The sequence below is a fragment of the Podarcis bocagei genome (assembly GCF_964188305.1).
Source record: "Podarcis bocagei genome assembly, chromosome: 10".
In the NCBI taxonomy this organism is placed as follows: Eukaryota; Metazoa; Chordata; class Lepidosauria; order Squamata; family Lacertidae; genus Podarcis; species Podarcis bocagei.
The window spans coordinates 70,707,771-70,735,103 of record NC_138135.1 but is presented as its reverse complement, the minus strand read 5'-3'; the positions used below and the strand labels follow the sequence as shown (position 1 = coordinate 70,735,103).

The 27,333-nt window shown below is 44.0% G+C and overlaps 1 protein-coding gene and 1 pseudogene across 5 annotated transcripts in view; one reads left to right on the top strand and one right to left on the bottom strand.

Annotated features, from left to right (window-relative positions):
- The window catches only part of COG5 (component of oligomeric golgi complex 5), a 172,810-nt gene that overhangs the window by 63,808 nt on the left and 81,669 nt on the right, over nt 1-27,333 (bottom strand). For all 4 annotated transcript variants that reach the window (XM_081211547.1, XM_081211548.1, XM_081211549.1 and 1 more), the window contains exons 7-10: nt 26,874-27,004; nt 1,833-1,998; nt 296-408; nt 116-193 (exon numbers count right to left, since the gene is read on the bottom strand). In XM_081211547.1, coding sequence (XP_081067673.1) covers nt 116-193; nt 296-408; nt 1,833-1,998; nt 26,874-27,004 — 488 coding nt within the window. The remainder of the gene's footprint in view (nt 1-115; nt 194-295; nt 409-1,832; nt 1,999-26,873; nt 27,005-27,333) is intronic.
- On the top strand, nt 10,280-11,031 carry LOC308596846 (myosin light polypeptide 6 pseudogene; annotated as a pseudogene). The gene has a single exon. The product of its transcript is annotated as a myosin light polypeptide 6 pseudogene (transcript).

Sequence of the window (27,333 nt, the reverse complement as noted above, 5' to 3'; positions counted from 1 at the left end):
CGAACACTCCCTTTCTGCTGACTTAATTAAAAAAGGCAAGTTACCTTTGCAAGAATGCACTTAGTTAGAAGGAAGAGATGTGGCGCAGGGGAAGGGGCCAGGAGAGAAGCGTTACCTTTGCTAATTCTTCAATGAAGCACACCTGTGTAACTGGATCTCTTTTCATGGACAGTACTTTCCGCAGATGCTGCACCTGAAAAGGAAAGATGTCATTTTCAGCCCAACTCGCTTCTGCACTTCATGGTGCCCTCCAAACCGTGCCAAGCCAGAAGAGGATGTTTAAATAGCCAAATACCTGCCCACAAGCTGCACAGATTTGATCCATCAGCTTTTCCATATTGGTCCAGAGAGCTGCTCTAAAGGCCGCCGTGTTTCCTGGTGTTGGCATAGATGCTCTTCCAGGACCACCTGTTTTAAGAACAACCTGTCTCAAAAAACCTAAACGACAACAGCTCAACTTGGGGGAATTGCTACAATTAGGATTTTAAATATCTGGATGCACAAGAAGGGACATACTGGAACTGGTAGAGAAATGGAAAGAAAGAGGTCTTGGTTCAGCATGGTGCTAGAGCAGAAATGGGCAGCCTGTGGGCCTCCAACGTTGCTGAACACCAGCTCCCATCATTCCCTGATGGCTAGCCATGCTGGCAGGGGCTGTTGAGAGTTGGAGTACAATGACATCTGGAGGACCACAGGTTCTGGGCTAAACGCCCAACTCTATGACTGCATAAAAGTCTTGGATTTATACCTAGGAGTTTGGGGCACAGATCTCCAGTGAGCCATGAACTCACTGGATGGCCCTGGGCAAGTTAACAGTCTTTGGACCTCATGAGGATGTTGCAAGGACAAAACAGGGTAACTCTCATATATACTACCCTGAGGTACTTGGGGCAACAGCGGAATATAAATGTGGCCAAAGTAAGTAACAGCTCCTTCTTCAGACATGGAGGCCTCAATAAATCTCAGCCAGCACACAGTGAACAGCTAAATAGCCACGTTTCCCCCATGTGTGTTAACTAAAGGTAACCATTTCTGAAGTGTGTCCATATTCCAGTGCATTTTTTATTATTTTGGATTTTATTTAATTTTGAAGTTCATAAACCACCCAGAGGATCTGGCTGATACGCAATATAGAAGTGTCATGAATAAATAAAGTTATATATTTGATATGTTCAGAAGTAGAACAGAAAGTCAATGTTACACTGTTATTTAAACACTTTCACAAAAGGAGCTCCAAACTCCATAGTGTAGAATGGTAGAGGAGCTATTGCCTCCTTCCATTGTATTTTATTTTTAATGGGGAAGAAATATAAGCCCTTTTGGCACATGCCAATAGAAATTCCAAGACCTAAAGCAAATGTCATATTAGCTATGATGAGGGTCACAAGTCTAAGCACTAAAAAAGCCAGCTGAAAGCGATGCTGCGCTATATATGTGTGTGTGTGTGTGTGTGTGTGTGTGTGTGTGTGTGTGTTTCTCAATTGGGGGACGTACTTCTGAGTAAACATTGTGCTGTTGTAGTTACTATGCTGCACCAGCTGTTGACATTACTTGAAATCTGGAGGGAAGGAGAATACCGTGCTGCAATATTAAGTACAACACGTTTGAAGTGAGAATGACTTGGAAATGGGCCAATTCATTTACCTCAATGTGACTTTTCCACTTCGCAGCTTGCAGTATTATCACATCCAAAGAAAAGAAACAGCTTACCAAACAGTAAAGTGTGATGAAGACTAATATGAACATGAAGAACTGTATTAGATTCTGCTTATGGGAATATAATGTCCAATTACCAGGCACTGTATTAATACAGAAGGGAGAAGGCATAGTACCTCTAACCGCTGTCTGAGAGGGCTGAGTCAAAACCTTAATATCCAAGGCATTGTTGATGTTCTCCTCCAAGGATGTGCAGTAACCATCCACAACGTTAGTGACGGTGACTTTCAAAGTGCCAAGGTTATAGAAAACCTGAAGAGCCGTTCCAACTTGGGTAGGATTCTAGACAGGAGATGGAAAGAGCCACAGAAAGCAGAAAGTGTCAGTACGTTAACCATTCATTCATTCGTACGTACAGAATTTGCGTACCACTTAAATGTAAATAAAACCTTGAAGTGGTTTACAAAGGATATAAAATATACATTCAAACTGTCAATAAAAAGACCAAAGTTAAAAGCAAGTTTTAAACCCCCCAAATATAAATAAAATAAACCTGTAAAATGTACATTACAAACTAAAATCACAGATTAAAAGGCACACCAACTTTACAGTTAAAAGATTGATTCCTTGTGTATGGGGAATGAACACTATAAGGCACTTGCAAAAGTTGTAGTTTTACAAACAAACAAACAAACAAACAAACAAACAAACAAACAAACAAGAGCAGTTGAGATGGGATAAATAGCGTAAGCCAATACCCAAGGCATTGGGAAAATGCAAACGGGACAGGCAGTATCAATAGCCCCAACCACCTAAAAGTAAAGGAATTACAGTGACCAATTCACAAGACAGTGTTCATCACAACACAACCCTGATATTGGTGAGCTCCAATAGACCCACTGGTTTCTACTAAGAAAGAGATGATTCAGAACTCTCCTACACCCATTTCATTCTATAATGACGTTTCTGAACATGTGGACTCTTTTCTCAATGGCAAATAAAGCAGTTAGACTGTTATCTCAGTAACTTAATAACTGGCATCCTGATCCTAAACACATCTGCCGCCAAATAAAGACGGGTTCCCGTAATCCTCAGACTTACAGGCTATTTTTAAAATGGAGTTTGCGTTCATTCTCTCTCATGCTGGTAAGTGACATCACTGCCGTACATTTGAACTGAGCTGTTCTGCATGTCACAGCAAATGCTTATTTATTTCAGTGCAACTTATTGAATGAAAAGATCCTTGGATTGATGCTTTGCAGTCCTTTACAACAATGTCACAGGTACTGCATTCATGAGAGCACAACTCGGGGTTCCTTGGCAGTCTTCATTCCTGAAAAACTCAAGAGCAATAGAGCTAATCTTTTTTACCGTATTGACCCGAATATAAGCTGCACCTGAATATAAGCCGCATCTTTAAAATTGGAGGGGGGACACACACAAAAAAAGGAGAATATACCCGAACATAAGCCACTCCATGTTACGATATAGAAGCAATGCAGCTGCAAACTGCTAGCTTGAAAACAAAACATGATGGGAATGTTGGGAGTGTCTGTGGGAAACAGAGGGACAGTCAGTTCACAGGGCAATTAGCTCAGAGTGTAATATGAGCTCTTCCTCTTGTGTATGTACAGGAAGTACAGGAAGTCTTTGTCACTTGACTGCTGGAGTTTGAAGAGAGCAGACATGTTTTCTGTAATGCTGCAAAGACAGAAATAAAAGCATGTAAATACATTTCTGTCTATCTCCTTTTCCCTGCCGGGGGAGCAGGAGGGAGGGGGGGTGTTCTTCCCACGTTTGGGAAGAATCGCCTATCGAGACCTAGCCTGGATCTTGCTGGGGAATGCAGCCAGGGAGGTCAACAGGAGACCAAGCCGGGTGCCTGGAAGAGTTGCCAGTTTCTCCCGATAAAAGCTTGATTTCCGACACTCCATTCCTCGCTGCTCCTGGCTGCATACTGAGGGTGGGGGAGCCGCACTGCATTGCCAGTGAACTTTCCCCTTTCTCACTCTCTCCCTTCCCGGCCTTGGGGGAAAGGATGGGGACTACACACAGGGCAGGCGCCACTTTTCCACGCTCCTGGCACTGTTTGCCCCACGCTCCTGGCTGCATACTGTAAGGCTGTGAATATAAGCTGTGCTTTAACTTTTCATGGTCAGAATTTGGGAGAAAAAGTGAGGCTTATATTAAGGCCAATATGGTACAGTGGTACCTTTGGTTACAGACACTTCAGGTTACAGATGCTTCAGGTTACAGACTCCGCTAACCCAGAAATAGTACCTCGGGTTAAGAACTTTGCTTCAGGATGAGAACAGAAATCGTGCTCTGGCGGCATGGCGGCAGCGGGAGGCCTCATTAGCTAAAGTGGTGCTTCAGGTTAAGAACAATTTCAGGTTAAGAACGGACCTCCGGAACGAATTCAGTTCTTAACCCGAGGTACCACTGTATTTGCAGCCACCCTGACGAAAACGTTGGCTCTATCTGACAAAACCCTCTCCAGGAATTCTTCACAGGTCTCACTTTTTTTGGAATCTCTTGCTGTGGACAAAAAGCTTTAATGATCATGCTGCTGTGACTAAAACCAAAATGCCTCCTGTGTCGCTTAGTAAAAGCAGCAGCAGCAGCAGCAGTTTCGGGGGGGGAACCCTCTTTCAAGAGATCACTGAAATAACACACATCCAGTGCCTCAGCGGGGCCAAAGCACAAAGGGAGCAGAGCTACAGTCGATTTCACATGCACACATACCTGCGCATGCAGAAGTATCACATACGGACTTTTTCATCCCCTGTTAGAATAACAGAACTGCAGAGTATGAAGGGACCCAAAGGGTCATATAGTCCGAACTTCTGCCATGCACTCCTCAGCTGGTCTGTGCGGAAGCCCTCCTTTCCCTAGGAGCTCGATTATTTACTTTAGAGACCTTTTCAGGGACTAGACACACACACTCTTCAAATGTGAGTAGGGGGTTCTTCATAGCAACGTTAAAAAGCAGAGCACTTTACCGGCAACTGCGGTGGCTCCAGGCAGCTCCAGGAGTTTCTGGAGCACCAAAAGTGGCTTCCAAAAACCCGCAAGAGCAGCAGAAGGTCACCCAGCTGAGTTCTTCCACATCTCCTAAGCACAGAGGAAGAATCTGGAAGAGCCACGAGGCCCTGAAACTGCCAGAACAGCGTTCCATGGCCAACGTTACCCTCAGTCCACCACTTTCACATGCAGCACCGAGAAAGAGGAAAGAAATGAGAGCAGGCAGCAGCAATGTGGAGAAAGAGGGGGGCAGCAGTGAGATGTTAGACAGCGACTGGAAGTGGGTTCGGGATACTGGGAGAGACGTGGTGGGCTGGATGGGAAGGCCTGGCAGTTTGGGTCTGGCCCATGGACAGGAGGTTCCCCGCCACTAGTTTAACATGTACCACCAACACCTGCGGGATGCAGGTGGCGCTGTGGGTAAAACCTCAGTGCCTAGGACTTGCCGATCGTATGGTCGGCGGTTCAAATCCCCGCGGCGGGGTGAGCTCTCGTCGTTCGGCCCCAGCGCCTGCCAACCTAGCAGTTCGAAAGCACCCCCGGGTGCAAGTAGATAAATAGGTACCGCTTTATAGCGGGAAGGTAAACGGCATTTCCGTGTGCTGCTCTGCTGCCGGTTCGTCAGAGCAGGTTCGTCACGCTGGCCACGTAACCCGGAAGTGTCTGCGGACAGCGCTGGCTCCCGGCCTCTTAAGTGAGATGAACGCACAACCCTAGAGTCTGTCAAGACTGGCCCGTACGGGCAGGGGTACCTTTACCTTTACCTTTACCAACACCTGACTAACAGAAATGAAACATTTCCCTGGTTCTCAAGGAAATGAAAGAAGGCCCACAACATGCAATAACTAAATCAGGGGTCAGCAACCTTTTCCAGCTGGGGCCGGTCCACCGTCCCTCAGACCTTGTGGGGGGCCGGACTATATTTTGAAAAAAATAATGAACGAATTCCTATGCCCCACAAATGACCCAGAGATGCATTTTAAATAAAAGGACACATTCTACTCATGTAAAAACACGCTGATTCCCGGACCATCCGCAGGCCAGATTCAGAAGGCAATTGGGCCGCATCCGGCCCCCTTACCGGTAGGTTGCCTACACCTGAACTAAATCATGTGCTAATTAAATTGTACTAAAGTGGGAGCTGTGGGCACACTCTATGAAAAGCAACTGTCCCCTCTATCCGGAATCGCAAGTATTTCTTAAAAAATGGTATCTAACTAGCAGGCTTCCTTTTGAAATCCTATTGAATTTGTTAAATTTGTTAAACTGAGTAAGCGTTGTTCTGGCAAAATCTTTCCTTTCCCCCTGAAATTCCAGCCTTAGAAAAAGTCCTGTGTGACTTGAAAGCTTGATTCCAGCATTCCATTAAAAAGAAAACTGCAGTTATTACATGATGGCCTAATCACGTACCGCTCTCATCATTTGATGACTTCTAGCAAGAAAACAATTACATCTCCACAGCAAGGCAGGTTATCAATGAAAGGACATTTTAAAAGTATGATAGGTAAAGGTTATTAACCTTATAAATGTTTGTAGATTGCAATCCACCTACAATCTACACTATATGCAATTTTAATATATTGATCCCTATGGGTAACCAAAAGCTTACTAACAGCTGATTAGTAGCAATCAAGCTCAAAAAGTCAAAGAAATAATACATGAGCATTCCCATCCCCCTCCCAACCAATTCCATTCACACTTATAGGGAGAAAGACAAACTTAGGCTTCTCATTTACATTAATGATTTGAGCAAAGATCTACTCCCAGAAACATTAATATGGAGTACAAAGATGTAATCTTGTGCATGTGCCATAAATTTCACCAAGAGCACTTCTGCCTCAATATGCAATTATTCAGAATTTAATGAGCAGCCTGGAGAGAAAACAAGATGGAGAATGTATAGGTCTAAAGGGGATCACGCAGTAGAATAAATAAGTGAAATCAGATTATCAACCCAAGGAGAAAAAGGAAGAAGAATTATATTATTTTCCCTTTGCGGGACCTCAAGGGTCATCTGACAGAGTTTTGACTCTGCTGTACACAGATGTGGTCTATTAATGCGGCACATGTAATCATAGCTCACCTAATTTAATTACTTCAGAACCTGTTAACAATCAAACAGTCAACAGCACAAGACACAAATGGAATTACATAGACTGGGGGAGAAAATAATTTAACACAATACATCTTATCAGGAAGGGATGAGCTTTAACAATTATAAACCTTATTTCTGAAATGAGCCAGAGAAATACAGAGGTTGCCAGATTAAATTACTGGAGTAAACTACACGGGAATATAAATCAATGGACGAGGCAAACAAAGCTCTACTCTTTATGCCTGGTAGGAGTGTGTGTATTTCATGTAAAAGCGGGGAGAATTTGAGGATGTGCTTCATCTTGGTGAGGTGCAAGGTCAGGAAGTATTGGTCAGAACTTGGGTAGCAGCAGCTACTGCATAACATCACAACTCATAGCACTGAGCTGCTTTTGAAAGCAGTTCCAGGGTCTAGTGCAATTATACAAGAAAGGGACACCATTGCTAAAACACATAACTACAATGTCATTCCAAGCTATGACTAGTAACTAAATGATTGGAGATGAAACACATCTAGGGACGCGGGTGGTGCTGTGGGTAAAACCTCAGCGCCTAGGACTTGCCGATCGCATGGTCGGCGGTTCGAATCCCCGCGGTGGGGTGCGCTCCCGTTGTTCGGTCCCAGCGCCTGCCAACCTAGCAGTTCGAAAGCACCCCCGGGTGCAAGTAGATAAATAGGGACCGCTTACCAGCGGGAAGGTAAACGGCGTTCTGTGTGCTGCGCTGGCTCGCCAGATGCAGCTTTGTCACGCTGGCCACGTGACCCGGAAGTGTCTGCGGACAGCACTGGCTCCTGGCCTATAGAGTGAGATGAGCGCACAACCCTAGAGTCCGTCAAGACCGGCCCGTACGGGCAGGGGTACCTTTACCTTTACAATGTCATTCCAAGCTATGACTGGTAACTAAATGATTGGAGATGAAACGCATCTTAAAAGCAGCCACTAAAGAACCAGCTATGCAGACCCAAGCACATAATATTTGGCGATGTGTTTTTGCTATATTTATACCACCTTGACTGCAGAGATGAGACAAGGTATAAATTAATTAGTTAGGATGATAAATCAACATGAAGCACAGCAGACAGACCTGCCTGCTTGCCTCATGTGGGATGCTAAGAGAGTTACTAATTATATTTCTCTTTGGAATTGGGGTGAGGAGTGTTAATAAAAATCTCATTTCATTGAACATCCAGCTGCATATTTGTATTTCATGTAATGCTAAGATGATTACACAAACTTGCCTTCATGAATAAGCTGAAAAAATGTGTTTGTTCATCTATCTATAAATAGACACTGCTCATGTCAGGAAAGGCTTTGTGTTGGTAGCTTTTAGATCAGAAAGGGATCCTACTTTTAATACTCTCTAAAGCAATATCTCTAAAGCAGACTGTAAGCCAATATTTCTTAGGGAAGCTCTCTCATTCTTAACATTTTTCAGGCAGTGTGCCTGGGGCAGTGCAGATTAACCCCTGGGCAAAAAGGAAAGCAAAACTGGGCAAGACTAGGACATGGAATATATATGCAAGCATTTCCCAACAAGTTCTCCAGGAAAATCAGCTGCTAAATTGAATAAAAAGTTTTTTAAAAGTTACTATAGTTAAAACAATTATTTTTTTTTAAATCAGTGATTTGTCTGATATTTTTAATCACAAAAACAGATGAATGTTGTTATGATTAAACTAGAGAGACTTACCTATTCTGCAGGTGGGGGAGGAAAGAAAGGTATCACAAAAGTAGAGTGGGGGGAATGGAATGGAAGGAGTTTTGGGAACAATGAATTCTTACACATGAATACTGAAGCACGAAGAGGTATTTGCTAAGCAGCATGGAAAAGAACAGACCAGTATTTGCAAATGCCCCATTATCCACTCCCTAAACCTTTCGTTCTAAATTTGAATTTATGAGTCACAGACACCTACTACACAGACATACAAACCATGCCTCTCCATTTTTGTTGAAAAAGTGACATAAAGGCTTGGGAGTAATAGGATGGAGAATCTCACTAGCCTGAGAAGAAATGAAAAACACTGGGAAACAAATGGAATCCTCATTGTTCATTTAGATTACACTAACCAACATACATAGGGCAAAATAGCCTTATCAATTCATGAAAGCAAATGAAAATGCACTTTTACAGTTGGGCTGTTGACTGAAGGCCGACACATGACTGCGTGATTGTTCTCATTTCACTGTCCCACACAAGCTGACATTCCCACTCAAACTGGGGTGTAGGAACTGGTCTTATTCATTTCTGTTTTATTTATTTGGGTGGGATGAAAACATAGAACAAACAGTATATAGCTTGAACTACAGGTTTTGGTAAAGTATCTTAAGAGCTGTCTCCTCCTATACAAGTCCATGTAAACATGGAGGTTAGCTCCTGAGGCTCTGTCCCTCTACCACAAGGGTCGACAAGCTTTTTGGGGGGTGGGCTGGTTCACCACACCACAAACCTCCTGGTGGGCAAAAAAAGGGGCTGCTTTCAGGCTGCTCGTTCCTCCTCCTCCAGCGACGACAGCGGCAGAGGCGGTGGCAGAGGAACAGCAGCCCGAAAGGACTACTTTCAGGCTGCTCGTTCCTCCGCCACTGCCGACAGCCTCTGCCGCTCGCAAGGGCAGGCACAGGAGCGGTGGTGGGGGCGGCCCGAGCAGTGGCGGCAAACAGCTTGCTCCAATAAGGGGCTGCTGGAAATGTGCCCCCTTCCTCCTCTCGGCCACGCGCAGCCACTGCTCGCCCATTGGCCAGGGCGATTGGCTAGTGATTGGCTACACCAGGAGGAAGGAGGAGGTTCCACCGCGGTGAGGGAGAGGGGGGGAATGTCAGCGGGGGGTGGGGGATGGCGCCCGTGCCTGAAAAACAACAACCACAGAATCCCCATGCCAATCCACGGAACCGGCCATGGGGAACATGTGGCCCTGCTAAACTTCAATCCTCTTCATCCTTGACCATTGGCTATTCATCCTTGACCATTGGCTGGGGAAGATAGGAGCCTGAGTCTAGCAACATCTGAAGGCCATAGGTTCCCCACCACTGGACTAGGTCTTCTTTCATGTAGAGGGCTGCCTGTCTTGCCTTCTGGTGGGAAATTTACATTTTTCTATTTCGGCAGGCTTTCTAAGGAGCTGTATTTTAATAGTTTGCTGAAGTATTTACATATTTCAAAACTTCTGATTGCTTAAACGATCAGGATAAATCAAAGATGGGGAGCCTTCCGGGGTGCATGGGATCTCCCACTGGGGACATGGGAGATTTGGTGCTTTGAAGTCCTTTAGTTGGGACCTCAAAGCAAGTAGAAGATAGCAAGGTGCTGCTAAAGAGAACATTTCTGCTCCTTCTTCCTTCTGAAGGAAAAAATACCCTTCTAGTTAGCAGTGCACTGTTGGTTGCTACATGTGGGGCCAAACGGAGCAGGTTTAGGTGCAAGAGAGCTCTCACATGTACCTAGGCTGCACAGCATCACCCTCACATCGTATCAGGGGTCCTGCTTGCGCCAGGCGAGAGGAACTGTGAACAGCTGGAATTATGTGTGACTTCTCGGAGGACCAGAACGCTGAGTTCAAGGAGGCTTTCCAGCTCTTTGACAGAACTGGAGATGGAAAGATCCTGTACAGCCAGTGTGACGATGTCATGAGAGCCCTGGGCCAGAATCCTACCAATGCTGAAGTCATGAAGGTTCTGGGGAACCCCAAGAGTGATGAAATTAATGCAAAGACACTGAGCTTTGAGCAGTTCCTGCCCATGATGTGGACCACTGCCAAGAACAGGGATCAAGGCTGCTTTGAGGATTATGTGGAGGAGCTGAGGGTCTTCGACAAGGAGGGCAACGGGACGGTCATGGGAGCAGTGATACGCCATGTGCTTGTCACCCTAGGGGAGAAGATGACCGAGGAAGAAGTAGAGATGCTTGTGGCCGGCCCTGAAGACAGCAATGGCTGCATTAACTATGAAGAGTTGGTGCAGATGGTTCTGAGTGGCTGAAGATCACCTCTAGCTTCTCCCGAGAACCTCTTCCAGTTTATCCTTAAAATGTTTGTGCCTTTTTATCTGTGTCTGAAACTACTTTTGGTTCCTTCTTTCTCCAACCTCTTGGTTTAGTCCTTGAGGCGAGGGCTAAGGAAAGGAAGAAAAAAGCATTTGTCTAAAGGGGGGTGTGCCTGAAGGGCAGGGAAGCAAACGGCTGGCTTGTCTTGCATCACTTTATTTCCAGAAGTGTTCAGCTTATTTCCTCTTGGTTGCTTTAATAAACTGTTCCCAAAAATGTCTTATTAAAAAAATAATAACCAGGGGTCCTGCTCAGCACTGAGTATTGTTGTGAGACAAAGTTCCCTGCAGAAAGCTCTCTCACACCTCCAAGACCAATCCTGCTACATTGGCTACATGATCCAAGTGCGGTTGCATGAGCTGATGGGCAGGCGAGCATGACGGGGGGGAAATTGGACCCCCCAGTTGGCCAAGACGAGTCAGATTAAACAACTCAAAATGTAGGAAGATGGCCCCTGTTAAGTATTAACAGTTTTAACGACATGCCTTATGATGTATTTAAGTGACCCATTTTAAACACTTTTTCTGGGATGGTCAGAAAGGGTTTTAGGCCCCACAAAGTCTGCCAGATTGGGTAATTGGGAATTATGCACTCTAGGCTCCAACAGATATTCTTGTTTCATTTATATACCTTATGACAGTGATGGCCAAACTTGGCCCTCCAGCTGTTTTGGGACTACAATTCCCATCATCCCTGACCACTGGTCCTGTTAGCTAGGGATCATGGGAGTTGTAGTCCCAAAACAGCTGGAAGGCCAAGTTTGGCCATCACTGCCTTATGAGGTAATATCTAGCTCCAGAAAGGAATTTTGGTGGCCTGCCACCCCTTAAGAACCCAACGGTTGCTCATAAGACTGGTAGTTTGGGAAATGCCATAACTTTGTAAGATGCCTAGATCAGTGTTTCCCAACCACTGTTCCGCGGCACACTAGTGTGCCGCGAGATGTTGCCTGGTGTGCCGCGAGATGTTGCCTGGAGGGAGGCGGGCGAGTCGGGCGGCGAGAAGCGGGGCGGCGGCGGCGAGGAGAGGCCGCCCAGCGCGGGGCTCTCGCCGTCTGCCTGCCTGGCTGCCTGCGAGCTCGGCGGGCAGCGCCTCCGTCCGCAGCGCCAGCCTCGCGGCTCTCATTCCCTGCCCCTGCCAAAGCTCACCCAGCCAAGCCGCGCTCTCCTTCCTGCCTCGCTTTGCTGCCTCCTCCCCCCCCACCCCCAAAGCTTGGAGGTTCCCCGGCAAGGGGGAGGGAAAAAAATTGAAACTTACACTTTCGTGCGTCCCTCCCGGCGTGACGCTGCGCGCTGACGTCACGGGGCTGTAATGGTGGTGTGCCTCGAGATTTTTTTCATCAAACAAGTGTGCCTTTGCCCAAAAAAGGTTGGGAAACACTGGCCTAGATCACGAACCCTTTTGATAGCACAACCTGGGCTCTTAAGACTATATGGGAGATTACGGCTTTGAGAGAAGCTGAGCATGAAAGCATTTTCTGACATTTGTGAACACCATTTTTCTACGTGTCTAACGATGGTTGGATTTTCTATGCTTTGTATATGAGCCAGTAAAACACACTGGAAAGATCACAGAAATGTACCGAAGATTAATTCCAGTACTGAACTCACGGATCTCTAGCCCTCGGGGGCACAAGTTATGGTGCTGTCAATGACCTGTTTTCCCCGAGTGAGTTATTTAAGTCCAACTTGTAACATGCCATATGGGCAATTTAACATAGTTGAAACAGAACCCCAACTTCTTTGTTTAATTATGCTGAAAAAGAGGGAGGGGTGACATCAAGTACTGTACTCACTGAGTATCTGCCTATCCCAGTCCTCCTCCCCTAGCTCTACTGTCAGAGTAGATGCTGAAAATCTGGCAAGCAACATTACTTTTTAAACAGCTCATGGTTCTCTTTCGTTTGAAATGCTGTTGTCGTGACAGGTTTCTGTGGTACTTGCTTGCAACAGTCGCTACTTTCGCCTTCTCCATTTCTATTTTAAAAATGTAACTTGTAGCAACGACAACAGAAAAACCTAATTGGGACGTGTGGCTACAGAAGCACCGAAAGATCAGCAGGGAAACAGGGGGGAATTACTTCCAAAAATGCCAGGGGGCGAGCTGTTCACATGCAGTCCACTCCTCTCCTATTGCAACTTATAAAGAACTCGAGTAATTTCCAAGTCCCAGATTTCCCCCCATGGGTTTCAAGACTCTAGTAGAACATCGCAAAGGGACGCGGTTAGTGCTGTGGGTTAAACCACAGAGCCTAGGACTTGCTGATCAGAAGGTCAGCGGTTCGAATCCCCGCGACGGGGTGAGCTCCCATTGCTCAGTCCCTGCTCCTGCCAACCTAGCAGTTCGAAAGCACATCAAAGTGCAAGTAGATCAATAGGTACCCCTCCGGCGGGAAGGTCAACGGCGTTTCTGTGCGCTGCTCTGGTTTGCCAGAAGCGGCTTAGTCATGCTGGCCACATGACCTGGAAGCTGTATGCCGGCTCCCTCGGCCAATAAAGCGAGATGAGGGCCTCAACCCCAGAGTCGGTCACAACTGGACCTAATGGTCAGGGGTGCCTTTACCTTTACCTTAGAACAGAAAAGCATTCACTGAAGCCTGTGACTGCAAAGGAATATGGAGTAATTTAAAGATAGATAAGAACAGTCATCTATCTAACATAGATGAGGATAGAGAAGGGTTGTAAGGGCAGCGGAGGGGGATCTGAAAATTCCCCAGCCTTTCCCCCCCAGGGCTTCACCTTTCTAGATATGGAATAGTTCATACATTTGGGAATGATCAGAACACTACTTAAGACAATGTTTAGAATCCACTTAGTGCAACCTGGACATTTAAGGCTAACACTCACAGGAATATTTGGCTGTCAAACTTGTGCATCTTTGTAGAGGAACTCAGATATATTTGTTTTGCTTTATTAGATGGCTACTAGATTAAAAGAGGAAAAGAGATGCGGTTTCTATTAATAATTTGCCCCATTGATTAGAACAGGGGTCAGCAAACTTTTTCAGCAGGGGCCGGTCCATTGTACCTCAGACCTTGTGGGGGGCCGGACTATATTTTGAAAGGGAAAAAACCAAAAACAAATAACCCAGAGGTGCATTTTAAATAAAAGCACACATTCTACTCATGTAAAAACACGCTGATTCCCAGACCGTCCGCGGGCCGGATCCAGCCCCTGGGCCTTAGTTTGCCTACCCATGGCTTAGAAGAATGTCCAAAATTCTAGAAGATTGAAAACCAGAGACTGCAAAACTAGTTGCAAAATTTTGCACAACAGCCTACAAAACATGGCAGTTATTCTTAACTACTGGATCTACATAGACTTTTTATCTCTCTTTTAAATCACCAAGCCTTCAATTTTGCTTACTTACAATTTTATTTTATTTTATTTACCGTATTTTTTGGCCCATAGGGCGCACCTAGGTTTTTTTGGGGGGAATAAAGAAAAAAAATTATTCCCCCCCCCCAGGCGCGGGGCTGGGGCGGGGGAAGCCCGAGCTTCTCCCGACCCCAGCCCCCAGAATAGGCAGCTCTCCAAAAGCCGTGGGAGAGTTGCGGGACTTCGCACAGCTCTCCCACGGCTTGCGGATAGCTTCCTGAAGCACCGACCCCTCTCGCTCTCCAGGCTTCAGCGAAAGCCTGCATTCGCCCCATAGGACGCACACACATTTCTCCTTCATTTTTGGAGGGGAAAAAGTGCGTCCTATAGGGCAAAAAATACGGTATACCAGTACCTGTGGTATTTGTTGTATTAAATAGAGTACAAACTGGTTTTTAACTGTGTGATACCCCCCCCACACACACTTTTCCATGGTTTTAGGTCTTCATTTAATGTTTTTAGAGGTTATTACCTGGGATGTTCTTCAGTGTACATGGTGGAGCATAGGAAAAGGATGGCCGATCGATCAGCTTATAACTTTATGAATTTTTACTCTTTATAGAGTGCTACAAGAAACTGTTGCTTTTGATAACTCAGTAAGAGATTTACCTAATGGAACACAGAAGGTGTAAATTCTAAGGTAAGTATGTTCACTTCAGTCAATCTTCTGAACCATCATTTGGAAGACTGGAAATAAGCTACAGTCGTCCCTTTCTTGTCCTTGTATGTGCAAGTGACCTCCTTCTTAGTTTGTTGTTTAGGACTTGGCAACATTTGCTGCTAAATCCAAATGAAAAATGATGGTTTGTTTGCGTCCTCTGAACCAGAAACTACTTCCAAACCATCATACCTGATTTCGGCTTAGAAGATTCTCTTTGTGACGCATAGGATAAAATTGGTATCACATAGTGCAGGCACGTCCAACAGGTAGATCTACCGGTAGATCACTGGACGTCTGTGGTAGATCACTGGCTCCCCCCAAAGAAGCTCAACAACTTTGACTCCCCTAAAAAAGCTAAACATTTTAGCCCTGCACCCGCCAAAAAGGGCGCTTTTCTTTTTCTGTAAAAAAAAAAGCTCGCTAAGTATGACCTGAACCCCTAAAAATGGACCTTCCTCCTTCCTAAAAAAAACTCAACAACTTTGACCTGAACCCCCCAAAATGGGGTAGATCACTGCCAGTTTTTAACTCTGTGAGTAGATCGCAGACTCTTGGGAGTTGGCCACCCCGACATAGTGGACCATTTCATGGAATACCCTGACATCCATCATATAATATGCTTATGGTTATAATTTCTGAAGTCACTGGGAAATGAACCCAAGGCGTGATTAAAATTGTCTGGCACAGCCTGGTTGTTAATGGGCCTGTTCCAGAAGATGCCCACTTCCTGTTGAGTTTCCGGTGTTTAGCGAAGACACTTATTTTAGCAGGCATTTAGAGTAAGCTTTTCTGATGTTAAGCTAATTTAATTTAATGTTTTCATTTTTTTTGTAACGTCATTGTACATTATTTAGAAACCACAATGTTAGGTATATGAAGTGATGAAACAATCAAAACAAGCAAGTAGGGGAGATGTGATCTACCCTCCTCCCATTATCTGACTCTAACCTGGACAGCATCTTAAAAAGCAGAGACATCACCTTGCCGACAAAGGTCCGTATAGTTAAAGCTATGGTTTTCCCAGTACAGTGGTACCTTGGGTTACCTACGCTTCAGGTTACATACGCTTCAGGTTACAGACTCCACTAACCCAGAAATAGTACCTCGGGTTAAGAACTTTGCTTCAGGATGAGAACAGAAATTGTGCTCCGGTGGCGCGGCAGCAGCGAGAGGCCCCATTAGCTAAAGTGGTGCTTCAGGTTAAGAACAGTTTCAGGTTAAGAACGGACCTCCAGAACGAATTAAGTTCTTAACCCAAGGTACCACTGTAGTGATGTATGGAAGTGAGAGCTGGACCATAAAGAAGGCTGATCACCAAAGAATTGATGCTTTTGAATTACGGTGCTAGAGGAGACTCTTGAGAGTCCCATGGACTGCAAGAAGATCAAACCTATCCATTCTGAAGGAAATCAGCCCTGAGTGCTCACTGGAAGGACAGATCCTGAAGCTGAGGCGCCAGTACTTTGGCCACCTCATGAGAAGAGAAGACTCCCTGGAAAGGACCCTGATGTTGGGAAAGTCTGAGGGCACAAGGAGAAGGGGACGACAGAGGACGAGATGGTTGGACACTGTTCTCAAAGCAACGAACATGAGTTTGACTAAACTGCAAGAGGTAGTGGAAAACGGGAGTGCCTGGTGTGCTCTGGTCCATGGGGTCACGAAGAGTCGGACACGACTAAACAACAACAGACCTACAGCAATTGAAAGAAGCCCCAGCCCCCCACTGATCAGAGCACAGAGTTATAATTTCTGAGCCCCTCTGCAAGAAAGCCCAATTTCTCCAATCCCACAATTTTTAAGATTTCAGTTGTGGCAGCATTTATCTGATTTGGAGACATGCTTGGAATATATAGCAATGAGGGATCTGAAGTGGTAATACATTTTTCATGTCCAGGGAATACGTGGACAAACAGTTGATGCACCCATGCCAAATAATGTTTTTCTTCTGACAGATGTTTTTAAGTGCAAAGTCAGAACAGATCGGGGGGGAGCAGAGAACAGTACGCAATGACAAGTCAGTGCCAGGATGCTGTCAATCTACTGCATGCGATGTCTGAAACAGTGATTTCTTTCCCCTAATGGAAGGCAACACAAAAAGCCTACCAGCTCAATGTGGATCCCCTCATATAATAATGTGGGCAGCTGTGGTTAACCAATGCCAGTTCTGCCACGGGCACTGCAATCTGTTCTCGGTAAAGTAAATTCCATACCCTATCTTGAAACATTTGCCACCTTTCACAGAACTCTTAGGATTAACAGAACCCTCTGGCTACATGAATCAAATTTAAAAAAAAAAACCCAGCAATGTGAAAACTGTTGGCATCTTGGATTAGGAACCAGCAGTTGTTGGCTCAGGGCTGCATCTGATGGAATAGCTGCCCCCAGATGACAGTTGGGGGGGGGGACGCTGGCCTTTCACAGCAGAGCCGATGGAGAGAACTTTGCTTCCCAGCACTCCTGCTAGCGCTCAGCACCGGCACTCAAATGGACAGGAAGCCTGAAGAGGGACTTCCTGTAGTCCACAGCAGCCCCCTCCCTGACCCTCAAGTCTTTGCTATTATTGACTGGTACCCAGGACAGCAACGTTGGAAAAGCCTGACACCACCCATCCTGGGTCCAGTAATACATATCAGACCAGCTCCCTCATTGAGAATCAAATCACAGATAAGGGAGATTTTTAAAACTGATCTGGCACTCAAGATTAGCACCAGTAGGTGAAGGACAGATTGGAAACTCAACGAAGGCCCAAAAGGCATAATCAATCTTCCTCTTACCCATGTTGTTACACCCCCCAATTCCATCTCTCCCACCCTGTGACCAATATGGCAGGGACATTCCCATCCCATCATGTTCATTACCTGCATGGCTCAATATCCCCAAATCAACAGAAACAATAAAACCTAGGAAGGGGAGAAAGCTCTTTCTCATTTATGGCCCCCCAGGGCCCAATAAGACTTCCCACCATCCTCATCTCGCTAGGAAGATGCCAGTTATAACCCAAATATCAAAAAGATTTGCTACCATTTTTCAAAGAGGCCCAAGGCAAAACTTGGACAGCAGCAGCAGCTGAGAGAAAAGCAACTGAAGAATCAGAGTGCCAGGAAGCTGAAGCTGAGCAGTTCTTGTGAAAAACCAAATGTATGGTGCACCCATTTCTCACACCCAAGATTATTTAGAATAATAATAATAATAATAATAATAATAATAATAATAATAATAATAATAATTTTTATTTATATCCCGCCCTCCCCAGCCGAAGCCGGGCTCAGGGCGGCTAACAACAATAAAATAGTACCAGCTGTTGAGCTGGAGAAGCCTGGTACTTGTGAGTACAGTGGTACCTCGGGTTACATACACTTCAGGTTACATACGCTTCAGGTTACAGACTCCACTAACCCAGAAACAGTGCTTCAGGTTAAGAACTTTGCTTCAGGATGAGAACAGAAATTGTGCTCCGGCAGCGCGGCGGCAGCAGGAGGCCCCATTAGCTAAAGTGGTGCTTCAGGTTAAGAACAGTTTCAGGTTAAGAACGAACCTCCAGAACGAATTAAGTACTTAACCCGAGGTGTCACTGTAACACCTGGCATGCTTCATACCTTCAGTAATTAAAGTGAAGTCAGCCTCACATCTCCAAAGACGATCACCTTAAGGATTTCCCTTTCAGATGGTTCACAGTTGAAACTCAAAAGATCTTTTGCACCAAAGGCTATGAAGCTTAGCAGACAGCATAGCCAGAGGCAGAGTCTGACTCACCAGGAATTTTAGCAATGAGTATGGACAACTTACTCCTGAAATAAGAGTGCTTCAAACTATGTTTTCTCTAGAGCTAAGCCAAATTAGGGAAGGGTAGTTTGCAAACTGATTTTCTCCCCTCTTCGGCAACCTGGAGGGAGGCTGGGTTTTTTCCCCATGGTGGACATGGCAACTGCAGAGAGAAGCTCCCTGAACAACCCATGCCCCTCCACCTGTCATTCAGACAGCCTGCTCTTCACAGTTCCAGCGGCACTTGCTCACTTCAAATCAATCTTTTTTCCCTAGCAACAGGGGCACCGTCACATAACCAGTTCTGGCAATGTAACAGTTGCATTGCCGCATGACAATATCACTGTCACTAGGAAGAAAGCGAGGGGTGCAACCCCAGGGGGTCTTGGGGGGAAATACTTTAGACTAAAAGTCCCTATTTTCATGCCAAAACGTTGAACTAGACCAGGGGTCAGCAATCTTTTCCACTGTCCGTCCCTCAGACCTTGTGGGGGGCCGGACTATATTGTGAGAAAATAAAAAATAAACAAATTCCTATGCCCCACAAATAACCCAGAGATGCATTTTAAATAAAAGGACACATTCTACTCATGTAAAAACATGCTGACTACCGGACGGACCGTCCGCGGGCGATTGGGCCAGATCCAGCCCCCGGGCCTTAGTTTGCCTACCCATGAACTAGACAATGCTGTAAGCTGATATGAAAGTCTGCACACTTTCAGAGTTTTGCATTACAAAAAATAAATACAGCTCAGCTAATGGAAAATATCCTCTGCTTAGGTCCAAGCTATATGAAAGACTGTAGTGGCTCAAACGAATCTGCTCGGGTTTTGATATCTTCTCTTAGTCCTGCCACCCTCATAGGCATGCTTGGTAGAGACGCAGGAGAGGGCCTTCTCAGTGGCTGCTCCCAAACTCTGGAACTCTCTTCCTGGAGAAGCTAGACTGGCTCCCTCCTTGTGGTCCTTCCTTAGGCAGATGAAAACCTTCTTGTTCCAACAGGCTTTTGGAAACTGACTGCTTTTAATGAAAGGGTGCTGCCATACCGTATTGTAATTTTGGGTATGTTTTAAACAGATTTTCATATATGTATATGATATGGGGAAGGGGGGGTTTATTGGTTTTTGTTTTTATTATGTATTTTGTGTTTTAATCTTGTACTTTTATGCCCTGAAATCTATATATGAAGGGCAGTATATAAATTTAATAAAAAATAATAATCCTATCAAAATTTAATTGTATTTTCATGGTGGATTTTTAAAATCATTAGTGGTTTAGCTTTGAGTCCCATCAGGGGAAAAGGCAGGGAATAAAAAAATATGATGATGATGATGATGATGATGATGACGACGACGACAACAACAACAACAACAACAACAATTCCTAATTTGTCTTTAGGAAGCCTCGAGACACAACTGCATGGAAATTTATTTAAATGGGTCTTTTCATAGGCATGCCACACACATCTGACACTATAAGCACCAAAGCCTTCCGCCTGTACCTGGCTCAATAGCTGGTTCCATGGCTTTGAGGAAACGTTCAGAGTTGGTATGTTTTCTAGCCCAGAGGCAGCTAACAAATTCTCAGGGTGGTGATTTCATGGAAATTCCATTTTCTACAAGTTGGGTTTGCTCCATGACAGCATACCATCTTTTTTCATTTTCTTTTTTCCCCCAGCTGGTATAGAAATACCTTAACCATTCTGGGATACAACTGTGCATTTTTCATTCCAAAAGTGAGATGCAAAACACCTTTTGATACTTCTATAGCAACAAGGGCATTTGGGGCGATGCACACACCCAATTTCATGTTTCTAAGTGATGCAGTTACCCTCACAATGTTGAGGCACCCACAAATGAGTCAGTCAGTGTGGCTAAGGCTAGTGTCTTTAAACTACGCGATAATGAAAAGAATCGAATATATATATATCAGGAACTATTTTTATCTTTAGTTCTTCTTCTATGGCACAGCTCTTTTACAACATTTTCCAAGAAGTACAGTCCCAATACTTAAAGGAAAGCGATAAACACCCGCTTGTCTCATGTCTCATTTAATAACTACTGTAGGCAATTTAATTTCCCCTTAAGTATAACCAATTTTTAAGTGAGTAAAGATTTTTCAAGAGCCCAAAGGTTAATGTTTGTTAAGGTTGGCATCTTCCAATAAAAGGCATGGTTATTAATGCTTGCAGGTAGCTTACTCTTTTTCTGCCCGAACGGTCCTGTCACCATTTGCTTCTAGGGAATATATAATTCAGATATTTAACAAGGTTTTTAACTGGTTCATTGTAATGCAATTGCTATTAACAGGGGATCATATTTTATTTTAACCAGACAAGGTTTTAAGCCTTGTCTGGTGATTATGCAGAGGTGGACATTAAGGAAGCCTGCTGTGACTCATGGGACCAAACACATTTTGTCTTTTAATTACTGAAAATATTTGGTTGTTAGAGCTGCATGATGCAGTTTAATACACGTGGCTATAGAGAAACGTGAGAAATCACTGCTCTTCTTAAATGCTAGTACTAGAAAGAACTAGCAGTAAACGTCAGTGGTATAAATATATTAAAATGTGGTATTCTGAGTTTTAAAAGTTAAATATATATTTTTTGTAATACGGATTATCCATACAGGAATGTATAGCTAATTACGATAAAATAATGCTGATCATACTTAAAAGGTTTTTAACTCTCATGAGCTGTGGTTGCTGTCGACCGTAGCAGCTGCTTGAAATATTCATAAAACTTCTTAGCCAACCTAAACCACACTTTATATGTTTCTCAACCATTATGAGTTAGTTGTCCTATATTGTTTCATCACACTGCTCACCCCCATTTCAATTTTTATTTTTTAAACTTCCTAAGCTGTCAAGGGTTCAATTTATCCAATTCAAATAAATGGGAAATGGAAAGTACCAAAAACTTAAAAGAACTGGGATTCCCGAAACTTCTAAAAAATAGGGTGGGGAAAATAACTTCGCATATTATTTTGCCTGTATCATATATTCTGTTTCATATTTATATTACTGCAAGAGTACTGGAGTACATTTCCCCCGCTGCTGTGTTTTTAAGTTATATTACTGCACACACCAAAACAAAACTAAGAATTATTCCAAAGTCCTGCAGGAGTCCATAGACTCTTGGTCTGTTAAAACAGGGCACTTTTTTATGTATTACTTGAATTTGTTACCTGCCCTTCCTCCAGGAACTACAAGGCAACACATGAGGATTATCATCTGAGCAATGTCCACATCCAAACTTGCTTGGCTTTCACAAGCTTGCTGCATCATATGCATTCAAAGCATGCCTTTGGTTGGTTTACATGTGGAACATTTTCTTCCCTTCCCTCAGAAATAACTGGAAACTGTTTAAAAGACCATGGGCTCTGATTTTAGTCTAGAATTTTGATGGGAGCTACGGATAGTGAAAAGGCATGTGGAGAGACTGAGAAAGGACAATCATAAAGGCCTTCCTAAACTCCCCTATCTATTGATTCTCCCTAAAAAGACCTAAATAATGACCGTTCAATTAATTAAATTCCTCTGATAAAGTATCACAGAACCATGTGTTTCACTGAGTTTCAAATGCAGTTTGATTGGACAGTATAGCCAAATCTACACCAGCCTTCACAGATGATCTACAAGTAATGTGTGCTAAGTTAATAAGGAAAAGCAATTTCTAAAGGAAAATGATTTGTAGTTTTTGAAGCCCTATTCTCCCCAAGCTAAAATTCAGGACCTCTGTCTGGTCTGCAAACAGGGCACATTTTTTTTAGATTTCAACAATACAGAAACATGGATAAGCAAGGATCCCCCCCCCAAAAAAATTATTCAACCTAGACTCAAACATTCTATCATCTGTTCCTATGGAAACTAAAAAGATATTCTAGGTTATATCACTATCAGCTGATTATACTGCAGAGAAATCTGTGGTTTATTTTAAGCCCTGGTTTGGAAAGAGATGTATTTTCAGTACATAATGTTAGTCTGGTTTTTAACTCCCATACTTAGCATCTCAGATTCATTAGGATGGAACTTCAAAATGAGATTTACAATTTTCAGATTATGACTAGTAACAAACAAAATTTTACATCTAATCAGGTCCTATGAATAACACAATTAAATCCCTCTGTCAAAGAGTACGGTCAGAGACCAAAGTATACTTTCTTGCTAGGAATTCTAATTGAAACCAATGAGATTGCTTTACAAATAGATATGGCTAGGATCAGGCCACACATATGTTTTGGGATACAACTTAAGCTATGTGTAGAATGCTTAACTTTCTGGACGTGGTTCATACACTCCCCAAAAGCTGTTTATCTGTGTTTGTGTGTGCAGTCCAGCTCATCTGCACTGTAATGTGCAATGCTTGCTGCCATATACACAGTACCCCCACAGGGATACAGATTCTGATTTGATGGAAAGGAATGAGCAGGCCTGCTCCTCAGATTATTCTCTTTTTTGACACCAGAAGCAAGGAGACAGCAACTGGAGCTTGTCTACAACTGCAGCACTGTTTCATGAATGGAAGTTTGCGCAGTTCTTTCCCCCCTTGACATAGGAAGGTTCAAAATGCCATTTAGAATAATTGCAAGGCACGAATAACTATCCCACAGTTGCTGTTGGTTGTTTTATGAAAGAGGAACCATGTACCTAGAGGCTAAACTTAAAACATTCTTCTGGAATGCGGGAATACCATTTCTAAGTAAAATCAGTTTAGTGTAGTGGGCAGAACTCAATATTCATCAGGGAGACTGGGGTTCAAATGCCGGCTGAGCCATAAAACTTACAATCTCAGCTTCACCTCTTTCATTGGGTTCAGAGGACAAAATGGGTTGCTCTGCCTATTTCACCCTGAAAACATTTGAGGAAGGCCAGTATACATGACTTTAAAAGTAATAATCTTAAAACTTAAACTTTTCTCCCTATGCTTAGTTAGAGCTGTAGCTGAACCTTGCCATTTCAGAATCTAATAAAGTCCAATGCAGCACATTTTCTTCTCTCTTTCTCTGCCATTTCATTTAGTGAACAAATAATAATGTACACTGGGACGCGGGTGGCGCTGTGGGTTAAACCACAGAGCCTAGGACTTGCCAATTAGAAGGTCGGCGGTTCGAATCCCCGCGACGGGGTGAGCTCCCGTTGCTCGGTCCCTGCTCCTGCCAACCTAGCAGTTCGAAAGCATGTCAAAGTGCAAGTAGATAAATAGGTACCGCTCTGGCGGGAAGGTAAACGGCGTTTCCGTGCGCTGCTCTGGTTCGCCAGAAGCAGCTTAGTCATGCTGGCCACATGACCCGGAAGCTGTACGCCAGCTCCCTCGGCCAGTAAAGCGAGATGAGCGCCGCAACCCCAGTCGGTCACGACTGGACCTAATGGTCAGGGGTCCCTTTACCTTTAATAATGTACACTACAATGCATACATGAAGAACTCGTTAGCTACAATTACACATAAGAGGCTGCCTATCATATGAAAACTTACAGCACAGTGTTTTTTTACATTGGGCTTTTTCCGTGGGGGGGGGGCGGTGCTTGTTCTTGCGCAGAAGAATCTCTGGAAGAAAAATGTCACGCAGAATGCGGTCCTTTGCTTGGAAGACTAAAATGCAACAAGCACCCTTTCCAGCAGGTTCAAACAACGGGCTTCATAAATTCTTGCCAGATAGGCCCTATCTAAATAATTTGTCTAGCTACTGGTGCTAAGCTGAGACAGCTATTTGATTAAAAGGATCCCATTGAGAATTGTTAGGCAAATAACAGTAAGTTTCAGACAGCGCTGCTTAACAAGCGAACCATCGCCAAACTTTCTGATGGTGTCACGGAGTTAAGTGGCACTTAACCAGGTGTTTAAAAGGTGTAATGCTCTGAGCCCTCCATCTTTTAAATAAAGAAAGTGGCAATGATGGATGTTAATGAGTGCCACGTTGAGTCTCTATTCAGCACTGCTACCTATTTTAGTCCAAGTCTTTTTAGACTTTATTAAGTGTCCCATTCTCTCTGGGAGGACAATAAGCTGCTTAGCAGTGGGCCCAAATTAAGAGTCTTCTATTGTACAGCAAAGGGAATGGAGTATAATAGCCATAATGTTGCAAAGACAGAAAAGTGCTTTATTGATAATAGGCCAAGTGCTATTCTGGGTCACCTCAGCCCTTATATGTCTGAACTGGGCTTGAGTCCAATTATATTGATCGCTAATGATGTGAGGGCAAGTTTAACACACATTTTGTGGTACAACCCCTTGCCGGGATTGTAGAATAATGAGCGGGCCATGAAACACAGCGCGTTTCAGAAGTTTTAAGGTGAAAATATTTCACGTCTGCAAGGTTAATAAAAGGTAGGATAAAAATATAGCATCAATTTGATTAGCCAGAACCTAAGCCTTGAATGCAAATGTTACTGGTGTATTTTATCAATCTCCTTTCTATCCTACCCTGTTTTTATATACACGCTTGCCAGCCTGGTAGGCTTCAGATATTTTGAACTACAAGTCCCATCAGCCACAGTCAGCGCATGTCTTATATAGCTAGAAAGTTCAATTACAATGTTTATTTTTTTTTTAAATACAAATATCATTATCCCTTATAAGCTGCAAAAATCACATGCTAAGAGAAAATTATTGAAAAATAAAGAAATCATTCGCAGATTAAGCAAATTTGATAGAAGAACATATGAAGGCCTTGTCTGGGATCTTTAAAAGCCGTTTGCAAGGACTGTACTCAATAGCTTTCATTTCAAGCTTTAATTCAAAAGCAAAACCAAGTCTGACCAACGTTACAAAAAATGTGAAAAACCTTTGAGCTCTCCACAACTCTTCATCGCGGAAGATGTTAGGCAAAGCAAGGGGTGAGAAGACATTTTCTGACATGTAAGCATAATTAAGTAAGCAGCAAAATATAAATCTCAGAAAAAGTTTTCTGTTCTAATCTGTTCTCTTATGAATTTATATGGGCACCATGATAAAAGCAGCAGCACATGGCAAGGCAGTCAACAGGGAAGATTCTGTGGTTGTTGATTTCTATACCGCCCTTCATCCTCGTACCATAGGGTGGTTTACAATATAAAAATACAAAAATGCCATAGTAACCAACAAAAACAAACAAAAATGCCATAGTAATAAACAAAAACAACAACCCCACACAAAGTTTAGAAGGCCATAAAAGGTAAAGGTAACGGGACCCCTGACCATTAGGTCCAGTCGTGACCGACTCTGGGGTTGCGGCGCTCATCTCGCTTTACTGGCCGAGGGAGCCGGCGTACAGCTTCCGGGTCATGTGGCCAGCATGACTAAGCCGCTTCTGGCGAACCAGAGCAGCACACGGAAACGCCGTTTACCTTCCCACCAGAGTGGTACCTATTTATCTACTTGCACTTTGACGTGCTTTTGAACTGCTAGGTTGGCAGGAGCAGGGACCGAGCAACGGGAGCTCACCCCCTTGCGGGGATTCGAACCGCCGACCTTCTGATCAGCAAGTCCTAGGCTCTGTGGTTTGACCCACAGTGCCACCCGCGTCCCTCTTAGAAGGCCCTAAGATGGTTTAATTAGCCTATGGCCTGGGAGAAGAGAAATGTTTTTGCCTGCTGCCTAAAGATATGTAATGAAGCCTCTTTGGGGAGAGCGTTCCACAAGCAGGGAGCCACTGCAAAGAAGGGGGGGGCTATTCTTGTGTTGCCACCCCTCCGGACCTCTCATGAAGAAGGCACACAAAGAAAGGTCTCTGGTGTTGGTTGCATGGTCCGGATCGGTTCATATGAAAAGAGGCGGTCCTTGAAATACTGCGGTCCTGAGTTGTTGAAGGCTTCGTAGGTCAAAACCAGCACTCTGAATAGGCAACAGATGGTCTTTCTAAAAGGGTTCTTTCTAAAACATTAATCTTCTACGAGGAGGGAGACCAGGAGGGTGGTTGGACTCAAGCATGTGTGCCCAAATCAACAAGTAACCAACATTGCTGTGGATTTAAGACTAGTGTGGAGAAAAGACAGAACATTCCTAGCCCTCAACATGCCAAAGATCAGACCAGCGCTAAGAAAAGCTTCTGTGCTCCAGCCCTTGTCAGTCATTCTCTTAGAAGCAAAGGGGCAGCAATAGGCACACAGTTTCCAGTCCGAAAGCATAATAATCAGTTCCCATGTTATGATTCAATATAGTCAACCTAATGCAAGCAAACTGAACTGGTGAACCCCTGTTCAATGAGTTCCATTTCACCATACTCAAAGAGCAAACTTTTATTCATCTGCCTCTGAAAGAAAGCAAAAAGTATTTTTACCTGAGTCTCTATTCCTTGCTCCAGCAACCGCTTAGCCTGGTTTTCGACCTCCAGTCGAGCTCTTGCCATAAAAAGCAGTTCGTTTTCAATTACTTCTATTCCAGAGAGATCCACTCCTTGGGAAAGGTAATCTACAAAAGCAACAGCATTTTACATGTTATTAAAAAATTCAAACAGCAACGATAATGAGAAACATTAAATCTGCTATGTATTGTTTCCTGTTGCATTTTCCTGCATAGAACCTGACATCAGTTTGCATTGCCAGGGTTTATTCTGCAAGGAATGGAAGAAAAGCCGCTCATCAGTATGTGAATATCCCAACGGGAAAAATTGTGCACTTATTTATCAGCTTTTCACTAAGAAAAGGAACTGTAAGTAAGTGTTCCAACAGTAGTACAGCAAAAGTGGGCTGGATCCATTCACAGAAGCGATGTTTTAACCAGCCAAGCTAGTTTATCCA